Genomic DNA, 17908 nt, shown 5'->3' with positions numbered 1-17908 from the left:
TGCCAGGGAAGAGAACATAGTGGAATATTGCTGCATAGTGTAGGAAGTGTAGCAGTACTTTGACGGCCATTTCAATGGACCACAACTTACAGCAGACATGAGATGCTCAGATAATTCCAAGGATGGCAACCATACAACTACATGGACAGGTAGAAGTGGCACTAGCGGCCAGAGCCATCCCTTGCCTGCCCTCCCACCCAAGGATTTGGTGGCTGTAGAAGTGGCAAATAGCAACCTATATATCCCCTCTTCAAGTCCTGCTGCAAATGGAGCTCAGGCAGATCCAAAGGCTTAACTCTGTATGTAGCTTTGGAGAAGTCCACTGTCAGGGAAAAGTTCATTATACTAAGCAGTTCAAAGGCAGTGTTAACTTTGGTCATTTGAATAGAAAAAACAGCATAGTTTGTTTGCTTCATTTTAAATGCTTTAAATAAAATATAGTGTAATGTACTAAAATACCATGGGCCAAATTCTTCTTTGGGGAGCTGTGGAGTGGGAAAGTGATTGGGGCACTAGCCTGGGACATGGAAAACCTGGATTCACGTCTCTAATTCGCAGCCTTCCTATGTCACCTGTCTCAGATCAGAGGTTTTTTTTTCTTCAGGGACAAATATTTAATATTGGCATCTTCAATCTATCAGAGAAAGATACAACACAAATCAAAAAATAAAAGTTGAAGCTAGTCAGTTTCAAACTAGAAATAAGGCGTACATTTTCCATTGTGAAAGTAATTAACCATTGAAACAAATTATTAGAGTTATGATGGATTCTCCACGACTAGATGATCATAGTGGTTCCATCTGGCCTTTTAATCTATGAATCTTTCACTCACAAAATCTGAAACTGTAGTAACTGAATTGATTTAGGCCCATAAGTATAAAGTTCCTAAAACTCGTCTGTGTAAAATAAATGTGTTAGCAATGTATATAAATATTTAACAACTACCATTTAAAAATGTGTAAATTTCTGTATGAAATGTGTTTCAGGTGGAACCGAATAACTATTCCTCTTCCCAGTGCATCATTAACTAGAAACACCAGGATTCGCTGGAGACAAACTGGACCAATCCATGGAAATATGTGGGCGATTGATAATAGTTAGTACTCATATCTCTTATCATCATATACCATTTAAGTAAAACTTCCATTTGCAGTTCCCAGTAGACACATATTTCCCAATGTCATAAAGTTGGAATTTACAGATCGTTAAACATCCATCTTATGTGTACTTGTTCACCAGTTCTTCAGGGAACTAGAGAGGAATTATGTAATCTGACAAAGAAGTGGAATCAGAAGATAAAATGATGTATTGAGGTGCAGCAGGCAAAATGTAGATTATCTTATTTTTTTTTAATTGAAAGCATTCCACAAGTAGAATATTCATGATGAGGCGCTAATATAACATTTCCTTTGACTGCTTGGATCCAGTTAACATAAATTGGTACTACACGGTGCTATTAAGAATGTGTACTGTACTTCCCTAACTAACAACTGCAACATCTGGGATATATTGTACTATTATTATATTATATAGACACAGAATGCTTTGATATAGAAACACTGCTATCAGTACACAGATGACAGACAGCTTTTGCGCTGTGTACAGTATTTCATACTGAGAAGTATTTTCAGGGATAATAGATTTCTCTGTTTCCATCTTAGAGACTTATTTTTACCTAAATTATTTTCTAATACCTATAAATACATCTTTGTTTTTTTTAAAAAAATAGCACATTTGTTGTGAAAAATCAAGGCAACAATAGGAGTCTTACACTGAGTCACATGGTTATAAATCTTACAATCATGGAAAGGCAGTCTCAGTCAGGATAGGAATATTTAAAACATAAACAAGTACTTTGTGAATGCAAGATTTGTATATCATGGATTTATACCTCATATACAATGCTAATTGTATATAAGGCGGGTACTGAGAGGGTCACAGCTAATGAAAAGAAAGTTCTACAAACCAAGGTGATGATATATTTGTGGAGCATAGGAATTTGTTCTACTAGGTATGTAGATAAAATTGCATTATATTATTAATACCTATTTGACAATGTGAAACTTCTGGTTAAATTGTGGGGTGCCACAATTCCTAAGACACTTTGACGCAATGTTAGGGAATGGCAAGAAACAGCACATTTTAATTTTAATTTTAAACAAGCTTGCAATATCATCATATTTTACATTTTACAAAAAACCCTTTGGCATTTTGAAGAAAGAAAAGCCTTTTGAAACTGCCAAGATATTAAAACAATAAAAAAAGATGAGCTAATTAAGTTATTAATTTCCATCACTTTTTGGTAATGCTATTTCCTTATTCCCATTAGTATGATTTAGTATCATCTCAATATTCCCAAGGCAGTATTAATTCTTGTGTATGAATATAGTGACATTATGTCAAAAATGAAGGGTAAGTGCATGGATATATACACGACATGTGAAAAAACATGTCTATGAAAGGTGTATTACTGGATAAAGAAATGCAAAATGTAGCTCTCAGTGCAAACTTTTGGAAATAACAGAATGCAAATCCACAGTAATTTTACAATCGGAAGAAAAATATCAGGGTTTGAATTGTGAATTCAAAAATATCGTTATTATTCCTCAGTAGTACTTCATAGGGATTTTTTCTTCTTTTAAAAAATGTCCTTGTTTGTTTTCTTTTCTACACCCACCATGTGTGGCCAGTTAGTCTACACTGGTTGATCTTTGACAACTGCTAGATCCTGTAAAATCTTTACCACCTCTTTATTCTCTAAAGCACTTTCAAATTGGTGGGTCATAGTTTTGCATGTTTCATTTAAATCCATACTTGCCACAGAAGCTCCAATTCAGACAGTTGGCAACCGCACTACAGCTCTTCATATATTCTCTCGTAGTCAGGCTCCTGCAAGTGCTCAACCCAAGATTCACCATCTCATCCTTTTCAGAGCACATTCTGCAGCTCAGGAAGCCATCTGTTGCCCAGTTTTGTTTAGAATGTAATCAACCCTAAAGGACTGTTCTTGTGTGGTCACAATGAGGCTGTCTGTCTCCCTTTTGAGGTATCCTTCTCCAAGCCATGAGCTTGTGAAACTTTGATCACTAATGCGTTTAATATCTCTCCATTGCTGTCCATGGATTGATTTCTGTGTATATCTTTCTTAGACTTTATTTGGTGATTTGTTTTCTCTTTTTTTAGGCTGTCTTGGGCTGGGATGCATGCTTGTCCATCACTTGATATTGTGACCACACAATCTTCTATTCTGGCTGACTCCTCATATTTTTGGATGTTATAGTCTTCATTGTCAATTGCTTCCTAAACAGATGGCAGCACTATTCTTCCATCATATTGTCAAATGTACATCCCGGCTGTGTCTTGATTGATATTTGTCATTCTATGCCGCTTCAGGAGCTTTCTTCTTTGTATGGCAAATTTTTCTTCTCTTAATTCCATGTGTTCATTCCAGCAGGGTGCCATAATACAGGTCTCATTGTCATATTAGTGGTTCAGATCAAATGCCTTGGGATGATTTGTGTCCTTAGATTAGTTCTAATTCAGCTGTAATACTGTTTTCCCATTTTTCCTTTTACTTCCTTATGTTGTAAATCTGTCAGTTCCATGATTCTAAGGCAAGGGTAGTCAACTATTTTTTATCAAGGTCCAAATTTCTTGGTCAAATACAGACTCTAAAGAAAATAATAGGAGAAGGAGGAGAAGTAGGAGGATTAGTTGTAAATAAAAGAGTTTGGGGTCCAGTCAAAAGAATATGATACTCGGGATTTGGCCCACAAACTACCCCTGTGTAAGATACATTTTGGGCTATGCTGAGATTTTAGATAGTACCTCCATTACTTGTATTGCATCGATTTGTCCTTCTTTACAGAAGCCAATGCACATTTAGCCAAGCTAGCCCATAGCTTTACATCTTCACCAAACTTTTCTACACATATTATCACTTTCTGTATCTCCTTTTGTGACCATGCATGTAGTTTCAAAACATATATGTACCACAAATGGTAATGCTGTTGCTCTTTGCTGGTTTGATAACCAGAATTTATCTCATGCTGCGTCCATGTCATTTATCTCATGCTGCTACCATGAACAGCACTGGTGATAAGGAATCCCCATGAAAATTTCCTCTTTTAATTTGGACCTCATCAATGAGAGTCCCTTTCAGGTAGAGTTGAATTTTCACAATAACTAGAGATTGCTGCAGAGAGGAAATCATTCTTGGATGTACTTTGTGCATTTTCAGTGTCTCAAGGATCCACAAATATAAGGGTCCACAAATATAAGGGTATGTCTACACTACAGCGTTATTTTGAAATATCTTATTTCGAAATAGTTAATTCGAAATAAGTTATTTTGAAATAATGCGTCTACACACAAAATGCATTTCGAAATAGCATTTTTCTGTTTCGATATAGCATGTCCACACTGAGTGGACACCGAATCACATTTAAGGCCAGCCGGATTCAGGTCCGGCAGGGCATTAGGTCAGGAGATACTTTGTGTGTCTGCTGCCTGAGGCTATCTGAGGCCTGTGCTTAAAGGGATCCCCCCTCCCGGGCAGCCGGTTCTCAGCTTTCCCTGCTTGCTTGCCTACCTTGATGAGGAACAGCAAAGCATCTTGTTTCTGCGTGCTCTGGTTGCCTTCACTCGGGACACCACAGCACTCTGCAACATGGAGCCAGAGCTGCCCCTGGGCACTCTGGTGCTTCTCGTAGATGTGTTGCTGCGAGCCTGGCTGCACTTTCTTCAGGCTGCCATCCAGGAGGTCCATTGGGGGGCTGTCAGTATCCAGGAGGCCCTGTGGGAGAGCTTCCACCCTGAGGAGCACTAAGAGCCTCCCTGGTCTGCCCCACTGGGCACTTGTGCCTCATTCCTCCCTCATGTCCTTCCACTTACCCCTCCGTAACTCCCCTTCCTGATGTCAAATAAAATACATGTATTTTCATGAACACAAACTCTCTTTATTTAACAAAACTGGGGTGGGGATGTGTGACAGGGTGAGGCAGCCCCGCACTGAACCTATAGGGCCTAACCAGGATTACCTGGCTGCAGAGGCCCTTCCCCCGCAGCTCTACCGAGCATGCCCGGGCTGTAGCTCCACTATAAAAGCCTGGGGAAGGACTCAGTCTGGGGAGACAGCTGGAGGAGAAGGACCTGTGAAGGGGGCTCTGGCACAGCTGTCATTGGAGGAGAAACAGTAAATCCGAACTAAGCACTTAGTTCGGATTAACTTAAATCCGAACTAAGCACTTAGTTCGGATTAACTTTATACTGCCGCATGTAACCACGGGCAGTTCGTTCGGACTACAGGGGATTTAAAAATGGTGGCCGGATGGGAACATGCAAATAAAGCCTGGGATATTTAAATTCCAGGCTTCATTTGCAACCCCGGTTCCCTGATTTGCCTACCTAGCTCGAGTTAACGAGCTAGTGTAGACATACCCCAGGAGAGGCCGGAGGGGATGCGGAGATGAGCTGCTGTGACCCAGGGACTGCTTGCCGAGGAGACGCCGGCTCGCAGGCCACAGCAAGCTGGGCGAGTACAGGGAACCCCAGGGAACCAGGTAGGAAGTGGTCCAGGGCAGGATCGGGAACCGCACCTCCTGCCCCGAGAACCTCGGCGTATTTCGGCCAGATTGCCCCGCCGAGGGAGTGTCCCGCTACCTGGTCACTCGCAGGGCCCTGGGCCAGGACCCGGTGGAGTAGAGTGGGCCCAGGTCCCCCTACTTGGGGTGCATCCCCGCTACAACCCTAAACTGTGTTTGGACTCAGGCCAGAGGGCCTTGGCCTTGTCTTAAAGGGCTAGATTTAAACCATGTTGTGGACTCAGGCCAGAGGGCTGTGGCCTTGCCTAAAAGGGCCGGACTTAAACAGTGTTTTGGACTCAGGCTGGAGGGCCTTGGCCTTGTCTTAAAGGGCCAGATTTAAACCATGTTGTGGACTCAGGCCAGAGGGCTGTGGCCTTGCCTAAAAGGGCCGGACTTGGACTGTGCTTCGGACTCAGCCAGAGGGCCTTGTCCATGTCTTAAAGGGCCAGAGTTAAATGGTGCTGCGGACTCAGGCTGGAGGGCCTCGGCCTTGCCAAAAAGTGCTGGACTTGGACTGTGCTTCAGACTCAGGCCGGAGGGCCTTGTCCATGTCTTAAAGGGCCAGAGTTAAATGGTGCTGCGGACTCAGGCTGGAGGGCCTCGGCCTTGCCAAAAAGTGCTGGACTTGGACTGTGCTTCAGACTCAGGCCGGAGGGCCTTGGACTTAAGAGGGTAGGCGGGAGGGACTCGCCACACGATGAAACTCTGGTGAAACTGGGGAAAGGAGGTGGGAGAGGGGAGAACAGAGGATTGGAGAGGAGAGGGGTAAACCTGGGAGGAGGGAGCTGGAAAGGGGAAGCAATTTCAAATTTGGCATTATTCAAATAGCAATTTCAAATTTGGCATTATTCCTCATAGAATGAGGTTTACCAAATTCAAAATAAGTGCTCCGCTATTTCGCATTAATTTTGAAATAGCGGTTTGGTTGTGTAGATGCTAGTAAAGTTATTTTGAAATAACGGCTGTTATTTCAAAATAACTTTGCTGTGTTGACGTACCCTAAGAGACTGACATATGCTTTTTGGGAGGCTCCCTGTGCTGTCAATAAATGTTTCTTTTTGTTTGTTTTGTATATTCTGGGATCCTCCTGTTCAGCCTGAGGTTGTCTTTTGTCTCTTTCATGTTTCCTGTTCAGCCTTTCTGCTCAGGGCGCAGCATTCATTTGTGAGCTAGAACCATCCAGATCTTTTTTGGCAGAATTGCTGTTAGATGTTTTCCACTATGTTTTACTTGGTTAACATGCAATCAGTGTATAACACATAGGATTATTGCGGCTTTCTTTCTTTTTAGTCTGAGGACAGTTCTCTGTAGTGCAGGCCTGGGCAAAATAGGGCTGGTGGGCTGGCCCATAGATGCAGCAGAGAGCCTCAGGCAGACTCCCTGTTTGCCCCACCCCCTTCTGTATGCCACTCAAAAAAGTGTCTGCTAAGCCATTTGTGTTTCACAGCTATGGGGGGGAAGAAGGCTTCGTGTGCTGTCTCTGCCCCAGCACAATCCCGTTGGCCAGTTTATTCAAACAAGAAGTGTGCAAAGCACCACTCCTCCCTCCCCTCCAGCTCTCATTCACAGACTCTCATGGCCTCTGAAGCCTGTGCCAGGGCGGGGCAGGCAGGGAGCTGGCCTGAGAATCATGCTAGGCTGCTGGTTGGGAATCATCCAGGTAAGTCTGCAAGTCACAGCCTGCCTCTGCCAACCTAACCCCTGCCTCCCCACTGTCCCCCTTCTGCCTCTCTATCCCATATAAGTTAAAACCTCTGCCCACCTCCTGCATCCATATCCTCTCCCAGATCCTGCCTCCCAATCCCTTGCCCTAGGTCACAACCCAAACCTCTGCTCCCCCTACTGCACCCCAGTCTCCATCCCCAGGTCACAGCCTCCTCCTGACTTAAGTCACAACCCAAACCCCAGCACTCCAAACCCTTACCCCAGGTCACAACCCCATCCTGCCATAGATCACAGCCCAAGCCCTTGTACTGCCTCCTGAACCCCAGTCCCATGCCCCAAGTCATAACTTCCTCTTTTATCCAAACTCCCTCCCAGACCCCACATGCCCTTCTCACCACAATACCTTATCACAAGCTCCCTTCTGCACTCTACCTCCACACCAGACCTCCTCCATTAATATCATGGAAGAGTGCAGTCCTTGACCACTTTCCAAAATCTTGGAGTAGCCCCCATCAAAAATTATTAATGTAGTGTAGGGCTCAGTAATGCAGAGTGTATGCAGGTCAGACCCCCCCCACTGGGACTTTTACCTTTGTAGGGATTACAGAATTAAGACACTATTAAGTGTAAATTTCCTATTTAATAATTGCCCTTGATACTCTTAGGCTAGAAATAGAAAAAGAATATAGATGGTGCCAGTGTTCTTAGCACATCTTCTATTATGTTTCCCCAAATCATTGCATTTTTCTGTTCTGTAAGACCAGGAATAAAAAATATATTAAATGATTAAAGGTGAAGTCCTGCCCCTGTTGAGGTCAATGGCAAAATCCTACTGACTTCGTAGTGTCAGAATTTCACCATAAATCCATTAAACTATATTTATTTTAGAACAAAATATGCGAATCAATAGTTGTGCAATAAAAGTAGTTCTGTCAAAGGATTTTAAACATTGAGCACTGTAGTATACAGGCAAATTTATCAGCTACCCACTAAGCATCCCATACCCATCAATTGAAGTCTTTCCTTTGGCATCAATGGACTTTGTATCTGGCCTGAAGAGCCTGGTCTCTGAAGGTGGTGAATGCTCTTAGCTTGAGTATGTGTCAGGGGAATTGAAGACATTCCGTGCTCAGTAGGCTTGGACTCAAATATGTTTACAAATCACTCACATTCACATCTCAACTGGCCAATTAAAAATTGTGAGATCGAGAGAGTGAAAAATTTCAGAGATTCAACAAACTGATCTTTTAGCTCTCCAGACCTTTTTTCAAGCATTCACACACAAAATCCAGAGTTTGGCCGTCTTTAGGAAATGCTGCAGACCTTCAACTTTGATCAAGCTTTTCTAATACGGTAAGGATGACATTATCAGCACTGCAGAGTTAGGCCAAATAAATGAATCAAACAGATAACATAACACTGTCTGGACCCACATGCTCAACAAAATGTTGGTTACATTTTTTTGTGACATAATAATAACCTTTAATTTAACCAATTTCTTTTCTGTGCAGTTTATATCGGTCCATCTTGCCTCAGATTCTGCTCAGGGAGAGGACAATGTACTAGGAATGGCTGCAAGTAAGAGCAATAATACTATCAGAGTTGATGTGTTCACTTTCTCTCATTAAATTTACTTTGTAAACTAAAGATTTAAATTATTTTTATTTCATCCCTTGTAATTCTATAAAGGCTAAATGTAAAAATCAGTTAATGTAGCATCTAAAATGCATCAAATTATTAATACAATGTAAGTTTGGTAGTAAGTTTCTAAAATACTTGAATAATTTTATTGCGTATTAAATCTGGAAAGATTTGAACCACCTATTCATTTTGAAATGCTCTATATTACATGCTAAAAATTACAGTGATACATGTTTTGTGTTTTATCTGATAAATTATGGCTTTTCCATTAAACTGTACCACTTTTGAACTCCAAAAAGGCTGATTTTTAAAAGGGCAGTGCTATTTTAAAGTCATGCTCCTTCAACGTATCTTGCTAACCCTTAAGGCATTCAAAATCATTAGCCACTTTTGAAGATGGTGTTCTAAATATTTTCTGAGTTCTGTTATATTGAGTGATATTAGCTGTAATGATAATTTGTTTTATAGGTACGTAGTAGCAAACTAATGATTTGACACGTCAGTGGAATCATAGTACTGCATACAAGAAGTAGACTATCTTTATATTTTTATTCTATGATATACAGATATTGACTTCTATTTAGATTAATATTAACAATTTTTGACCTGACATGTAAATATTGACCAAAACAAATAAGAATATTTTGAATACAATATTGTTTTGAAGACTCTCTCACTTTAAGTTGAAGAAATAATGGCCTTTATTTTTAAGATTTTAAAAGTTTACAGCTTTTATGTTTGGTTGAAAAACTGAATTGCAATCTTGCACATGGGAGAAAAGGATTTATAATATTTATTTGAGATGAATTATGTTTAATGTATTTTTCTTATAGGTGTGATCCTGGGTACTCAGGACCTGCATGTGAAATGGCTTCCCAGACCTTCCCAATGTTTATTTCAGAAAGCTTTGGTAGCTCCAGGCTCTCATCCTATCATAATTTCTACTCTATCCGTGGTGCTGAAGTCAGCTTTGGCTGTGGAGTCCTAGCAAGTGGCAAGGCCTTGGTTTTTAACAAAGATGGAAGACGTCAACTAATCACTTCTTTTCTTGACAGCTCACAGTCCAGGTGAATATGAAAGAATGGGAATGTGCTATAAATAAATCTAAAGACTGCATTTGTAATAGAATTTCCTGGTCTTTTCATCTTCACTTTCTGTTTCATTTAACTTCTGTTGTAGTATTATGAGAAAAATTATAGAACATTTTGTTTCGTATTTTAATTTTGATTGTTTGGAATAAGCTACAGTCCTTTCATTTCCCCTGTTTTATAAATAGATGCGGTGGCAGTTATTGTATAGCCAGGCTGGAAACTATGAAATGTTAATATCAAAACAGAGCGTCAGAGCCAAGTGCTAATTAATTATGTATAAGGTTGTATTTATTTGACAGCTTGTGGCAGCTGATTAGATCCATTCAGTATCTCCTCCTCCCCTCCAGTGCCTAATAAATAATTAAATCCTGTAATGATTGGCATTTTAAAAATATATATGCCACATTGTATTACTTGATTGTAAAAACCATTTCTACTACAAACACCACATAACTGGTATTTCTCAAAATTTTTAGGATTAGAAAATGTGATTAAGAATAAGTGCTACATAAATGCTATATAAATGGAATCCTACCAATATTTGCATAATTCTGATCTAGGTTCCTCCAGTTCACTCTGCGCCTTGGAAGCAAGTCCGTGCTGAGTACATGCAAAGCACCTGATCAGCCAGGAGAAGGAGTGTTACTACACTATTCATATGACAATGGGATTACATGGAAACTAGTAGAACATTATTCTTATCTCAACTATCATGAACCAAGGTATATGGATTATAATTAAAAAAGTGATATCTAAAGATATCTAAATATTGTGAGCTGTAATATTCAGTGAATATAGAGAATAAATACAACTACTCTGAGATCTGTGAGATCTAACTTACATATTCTGCACTGAACAACTTATTGTGTTGCTAAAAATCAGAGTATTCTGAGCACCATGTGAGTCTGAGTCTTGAATATTGGCAAAGAAATTCAGTCTTATGTAAATTGGCTTCAATGTAGATGCATCTTCTTACTCCAAGATTCATTTTAGCCCAAGTTTGCTTATCTCATACAGAACTGGTGTTGTTTAAAATACACTGTAAAGCAGAGCTAAGATAAAATGAGGAGCAGATATTCATCAGTGATTTTTTCTTTTGTACAATCAGCCATAGCCACTTTTATATTATTAACACAATAATAATCTATTAAAGTCTGTATCATTACCTCCTTGAACCTGTTAGAACTTTGCTGCCAAACTTGCAGAAGGTCTCAGTATGGCTTTAAATGTGGGTTATTTCTTACTAACTGAGCATTCTGTGATGGCAACTTAAACCCCATGATGAATCAGGATGTTCCTTTTTTATCCTAACATTACCTGAGACAAACATGCACACCAGTTCTGAATACATTCCCCTTTTGCCCATTCATATAAAAAGAAATATTGTAGAACAACCCTCCAGCTTAAATGGCAGAACAAGAGACGGGAAAAAGTTTCACAGTAAATCTCTGGCCTTGCAGCAGATTTAAGGAAGAGAGGTATAATGGCCTCAAAGACCTTCGATTTGCTTGAACCAGTCTTATCACCTCCCACAAAAACAGCCATTTAAAGGGGAAATGTGTGCAGCATTAAACCTACAGATATCCTAACACAACACATCTTGGCTTTGTCTACAATGCAGGGTTTTTGTGCAAAAGTGGCTGTTTTTGCATAAAAACCGGCGAAGCGTCCACACCTCAAGCTAGCTTTTGCGCAAGAAAATGGACAGAACAGAGCGCTTTTGCCGGTAGAATTATTTCTCTCCCCATGAGGAATAACTCCTTTTTCTGCTACAGCTCTTGTGCAAAAAGGTAGGTGTGGACGCCCCAGAAGGGGGTTTGCGCAAGAAACCCCTATTGGAAAAAGCACAGGTGCTCTGACGGCCATTCCGTGAAAGGCAATCAGAGCTTTCTTGCGCAAGAGTGTCCATACAGTGTGGACACTGTCTTGTACAAAAGCACATCACTTTTGTGATGCACTTTGAGGTCTGGATACACAAGTAGTTTTTGCGCAAGATCTCTTCCGCAAACGGCTTCTTGCACAAAAACCCTGCAGTGTAGACAAAGCTTAGGAGTTTGTGGGCCCAAGAAGATGGGCTGGGCATGGTCTAATCATAAGGATATCCCAGGTTCTTAAGGGAAACCCTGGAAAACATGAGCCATCCAAACAGAAAACTAAATTCTTATACATCTATATGTTTTGCCTTGCTTGCTGACTGCTGTTAAATTGTAATAAAAATGTACATTTATCAAATACAGTCGAGGCTATATCAAGGAAAGATTTGATTAACTCTTCCCACTAATATAATAACTACACAATAGAAAAAATGATTAAGAATATTACAATGGAAACAATTCTATAATGTTAAAATATTTATTGGGAGTAATAAGTAGTATACCATAACATGAGGGCAATAACTATCTTTGGCTGTCTTTTATGTAGGTTTTAATTTCTGAAGTTTTTAATATTTCCTAGAGAGTGATTATGTAAACCCTAGTGCTAATAATCCTACTCCACAATTTACTTTCACTTCCTTTGTCATGGTCACATATATATTTTATATGGTGCTGTTTCTCATTTTTAGATAAAAAAAATACAACTGTAGGATTTATATTTCCGTAAAGGTTTTTAATATACGGTGGTATTAATTTTTACCATAAAATGGGAAATGCATATCCCATTAACTGATATTAATCAAGTTTCATATATAAATGTAGTAATTTACATTGCTGTTATAGACCTTTTTTCTATTTGATCATCAGTATAAGCTGTTTAGCTTCCATTGTTCTTGTAGCACTAAGGACTAGGCTCAACATATACCCAATATATGACTGAAAAGTGCATGGTATAAAAAATTTTCCCATGGGATTTTTTAGTATAGATTATGGGAAAATGGAAAAAATAAAGACAGGCAAACAGGAAGGTATGCTGACAATGATTATGATTAAGAACATGAAGAAAGCTCTACCTTTGTATGTTAAGCTGCCTAAAAATGTCTACTTTTTGTAACAGATGGACTGTTATAAAGTTTAGCAGTCAATCTGTATCCAGAAATTTAATTAATCTTCAGTCATATGAAAAAAATACATATTTAATATTCTGCTGAAAAGTGCATTTAATCTACCGCTATTTGACAGCAACATTTTTCTTCTAAGAACAGCAGTGGTTTTTCAATATTAGGTATGTGCATAGCTTGAAAGAATGAGATCAGAGCAAAGGTCTCTCAGCTGGTTTTTAAAAAACCTAATGGTATGTGATAATGGTACTAAGAATGCTTTTCTTCTCTGTGGTGGAAAAGTCATCAGCAAGAATTCCCATCTTTTTATCTACCCCTTGCAAATCAAAGTCAGACAAAAGAAACTGTTGTAACTTTAAACACATTCAGGTTCTGCATGTTAACATATGCTCTACATGGCCTTTCAGTGTTCAATATTCTATTTGTCCCCTGTTGTGAGGGTGAGTAGTTTATTTTAACAGGCAAGTAATTAGTTGATTTTCCATTATCATCAATATATTTGTGATATGCGTAGGGACTATTTTTAGGATTTGCCAGCTAGGAATAACTACTTATTTGAATTTAAAAGATGCAAAATTAATTAAATAGCAGAAGTCAGACACTAAAATAGAACTGTGTTCTTAGAAAGTCCTACTTCGTGCCATGCTCCATGTTATATGCTGAGTAGTGTTCTTTAATGGCACATGAGTGCTAGCTAGCTCTCTCCAGCTTACTTCATTTTATTGGCTCATGAAAACAAACCACTATGTACAAAAACTTCTTAGGCTTTCAGTGTAAGTTCAGCCCCTAGGTAACATGTATGCCTCAAAAAACCTACGCCAAGGTTGTAGGTTTGATACCACTTGTGGACAAGGATTTCTTTTCTGGGGAAAAGGTTGGTTTTGTAATTGATTAGTGAACATGGGAATTAAGAAACCTGGCTCTTATTTGTTCCACAGACCTTCCTGTGTGACCTTGGGCAACTCACTTAAACATTTTGTGCCTCAGTTTCCTTATTTTTAAAGTAGCCTCATTTTTAAAGTAGAAAATACATATTTTCTGCTCACCTAACTTTAAAACAATTGTATAGGTTTTCACAGACTTTCTCAAAAATGCATCTTTGCTTTGAAACCAAGGAGAGAAAAGTGAGCTGAAGTTAATCTCTTGTTTAGTAGAACCCTTTTAGTGCCTCTCCACCCTTATTTAGAAAGTCACAAATCTGCCACTGAAGGGGCAGAACAGGTTTGGCTGTATTGCAAGGGGTTAGAGAAAGTGCCAGCAAAAAGGCCCACAGAGAGATTTCATTCATCCTGCATGTTCACATGCTGTGAAATGGTTAAGTCCTTAAACCCACTACACAGATCCCCAACAAAAAATTCTCTGTAAACACTACCACAGCCCTAAATAGTAGCTGTGGAGTGGTTCCATGGATGCTCTTAAATCCCAAGAAGACTGTTTCATCTTCCTGTGTCCAATCATAAAGAAACACATGTGCATAACCTGTTCAATCAGCCTTTGAGAAGATCCTACAGCATCACGTGACCATTCAGTGATGCTCTGTCTTATTTAAATATTCATCCATATTTATAACTGAGCTTTATTTTTTTTTTATTTTTTTATTTTTTTTTTTGAGTGTAGCTGTTTCACAAACTGTTTGTACTTACCAATCCTGGATGCCATCTCATGAGGCAAGAACCTCAATAAAGCTTTTCTTGCAAATGGTTTATCCTGAATCTCTAATCTTCATTTCTTTCCTAGTGCTTCCCAAAAGCACTTGTTTTGTCACACAATTTGATTTTTCCTGCTAATCAATTAACAGTTATTTCTTTAAAATAAATGTGTTAATGCTCATCAGTTTTAATGCATAAATTAGGTTTCACAAAGACAACTGAGCAAGTGGTTTTCACTGTTTTGTTTTGGGCAAATATACCTAAAGGTACAAGATAATTTCACACATCACAACAAACAAAAGATTACACCACAAGCTTTGAATAATCATAAAATCTGGAGAAACTTAGTGCTGAGAGTATACAATTATGTTTTCACTTTATCTGGATTTTTAGTGCCATTGAACTCCTTGTTGTTTTATCTGGCCTGCTATTTTATTTAAATTTCCTCTTTAAAGAGAAAGAAAAAAACATGAACCTCCGTATAAACTTACTGAAAACCCCATTGCCTGCAATTAATTGTACACTGATGGAGACAAATGTCCATTTTGCCATTCTGCTTCACATCTCACCTTGTATGTTGTATGTGGGCAGCATGGTACTCATGATTTATGGAACTTTCAAGAAGGTGTCATTGCAATGGCAATTAATGTATGCTACCTGCTGATGTAAACGATAATTGCTCCTGGAAATTAGATATTATTCTTAATTTTCTTCACAGTTTGTCAAGTACAGGTTTGTTGTGATAGCTGCCATGACAAATCAAGTGACCTTGCACAGGATAGTAAGCTCATGGGACTAACCTACAATAAAATTTCTACACAGCAATAAAAGAAATGTATATGCCACACAAGACTACACATAATCTCTCTACGTGACAAGATTAATCTTGATTGGTCCTCAAGCTGAGAATTTGCTATGGTTAGTTCTTCTAGGTGAATGCACAACTTCACTGTATGCTGCAGTGAAAATAAATTTGAAATTAAAAGTATTCCTACACTCTAGAGTAGAGCGCACAAGCCCCATGTGTCTTATCAGATCAAAAAAATGCATAGGGATTGCAACATTGAATCTGATGGTGGGAGATGCATATTGCCCCACCTTGTGCCAATATGGACTGCTGTGTTGTAGCTCAAATTTCAGTTCTAAGGCAGCAAGAGATGTTGAATTCACTTGCCTTACTGACAGGTTTCTCACATGGAAGGAAAGATTTGAAATCTGCCTGGGGCTTCTTACTAGAAGCATGACAGAAACTACTCTGGGAGTGGGCTGTCTCGTTGGAACCTTTAGGCTAATTTGCTGCACCTGCTGCATCCAGTGTTATAGATGTGTGGGTTCTGCAAGGCCAAGATCCCATGGCAGAGAAGACGTTATAGCTTTTTTTTTTCAACTCCAGCTGCCCAGCCCTAACTTTTTCTGCCTTTGGGTGTGTCTAGACTACTGAGTTTTGTCGACAAAAATGGACTTTTGTCGACAAAACTATACCAGCGTCTACACTACCGCTGAGTTCTGTCGACATAACGTCGACAAAACTCAGCAGTTTTGTCGACGCTGGTATACCTCATTTTACGAGGCATAACACCTTCTGTCGACAGAGTTCTGTTGACAGAAGGTGTTATTGCCTGTAGGGTTGTGTCTAGACTACAGGGTTCTGTCGACAAAGCAGCTTGATTTGTCGACAGAACTCAATGTGTCTGGATGCTCTTTGTCGACAGAAGTTTTGTCGACAGATACTGTCGACAAAACTTCTGTCGACAAAACCCGGCAGTCTAGACGTACCCTTTGAGTTCTACCCTTTGTGTCATATCTGCAACAGTAGAAACTCATGTAGGCCTCAGTCTGAATTTAGACCATAATCTTCAGATTCAATGTGTATTTTAAAAGAAAAAGGAACCATTTTGGATTCCCTCAAAATTATGTATAATGACAGTTTGAATAAGAACTTGGATTTGTTTTTCAGAATAATTTCTGTGGAGCTACCAGAAGACGCAAGACAGTTTGGTATTCAGTTCAGATGGTGGCAACCATATCACTCCTCTCAGGGAGAAGATGTATGGGCTATTGATGAGATCATCATGACCTCTGTACTTTTCAACAGCATTAGTCTAGACTTCACCAACCTAGTAGAAGTCACTCAGTCTCTGGGATTCTACCTGGGAAATGTTCAACCATGCTGTGGCCATGACTGGACCCTTTGGTGAGAACATCAATCATTTGTATTGTGATTTAAGTAGTTAATTTTAGTATAATAAGTGAGTAATCTACAAAGTGATTGGTTTCCTTGTACTAGCTAATTGATTTCTGCACATTAATTTTTCTGGTAGTTATTCATTGTAATCATACTCCATGTACATGTCACTAACAATAGAACCAATGACCATTTCATGATAAGGAATAAATTTTACACTGCATTGTACATTTACTTTGATAGAGTACAACCATAGTAATTATAAGAACCCTCAAGGAAATGTAAATAATTACAGAATCCCCATGGACACCTAAAATAGTGCCATTGGAGTTTTATTAACAAGTATATTTGAGTAATCTTATTTGACTTTCTGATCATCTCTCAAACTATAAAGAGTTGGCTTGGCTGTGAGAACAACGCACAATGTTCTGTGGTAGTGATAATGAGACTATAGAAGCAGCGTTAACTATTTTAATAAGGACAAGAAAGTACTCACTGCGCATTAAAATGGGCTAACGTGGCAAGGCTCATATTGTTTGCATGTTTTTAATCTAAGAGTTAGCATGAAAGCTCTTTAATGACATTGTTCTTCCTCTCTAGTCATTAGAGATATGTCATGTACATGATTTTTCAAGATTAGATAGGAAAGTAAAGTTTTGCTTTATTTTCCTTTAAGCCCACATCAAAATTTTAAAAACAGATGTTGTACTGAATTCACGCTCTTATTTACACCCAGGTCACTAGTTTTCCATGGTGATAAAAGTGTTGATTTTTTTCACTATGCCAAATAAATAAGTAAAGCTTTTGGAATATCAACTTTTTATTGCTGCATAAGTATTCTTCAGGCTCATTGTAAGACATGAACTATGCCCTTCACTGACCTTGTTTCTCTCAAGGGAAATTTTTAAACTTATATCAGGTCCATACAAATGGCTGATAGTTTAATTAATTATTGTTGGCTTTTCCCAGCTGGGAGTCCATTTGGTTCTCATTTTCTAACTCATGACTTTCCATGAGCATGAGTTGCTGTAGCACTGAAACTGTTCTCTTGGGAATACTCTGACAATTGCTTTTTCATTACAACAAGTATAGTCAAT

General features: G+C 39.0%; 1 protein-coding gene across 2 annotated transcripts in view; it reads left to right on the top strand.

Moving 5' to 3' along the window:
- The window catches only part of RELN (reelin), a 500016-nt gene that overhangs the window by 329469 nt on the left and 152639 nt on the right, over nt 1-17908 (top strand). For both annotated transcript variants that reach the window (XM_006137543.4, XM_075926876.2), the window contains 5 exons: nt 987-1096; nt 8762-8828; nt 9725-9958; nt 10543-10704; nt 16584-16820. In XM_006137543.4, the coding sequence (XP_006137605.3) occupies nt 987-1096; nt 8762-8828; nt 9725-9958; nt 10543-10704; nt 16584-16820 (810 nt within the window). The remainder of the gene's footprint in view (nt 1-986; nt 1097-8761; nt 8829-9724; nt 9959-10542; nt 10705-16583; nt 16821-17908) is intronic.

This window comes from Pelodiscus sinensis, chromosome 1 (genome assembly GCF_052426305.1).
Source record: "Pelodiscus sinensis isolate ZL-2025 chromosome 1, ASM5242630v1, whole genome shotgun sequence".
Taxonomy (NCBI): Eukaryota; Metazoa; Chordata; order Testudines; family Trionychidae; genus Pelodiscus; species Pelodiscus sinensis.
Note: the sequence above shows the minus strand (reverse complement) of the source record. Positions and strands in the feature narration are given on the sequence as shown.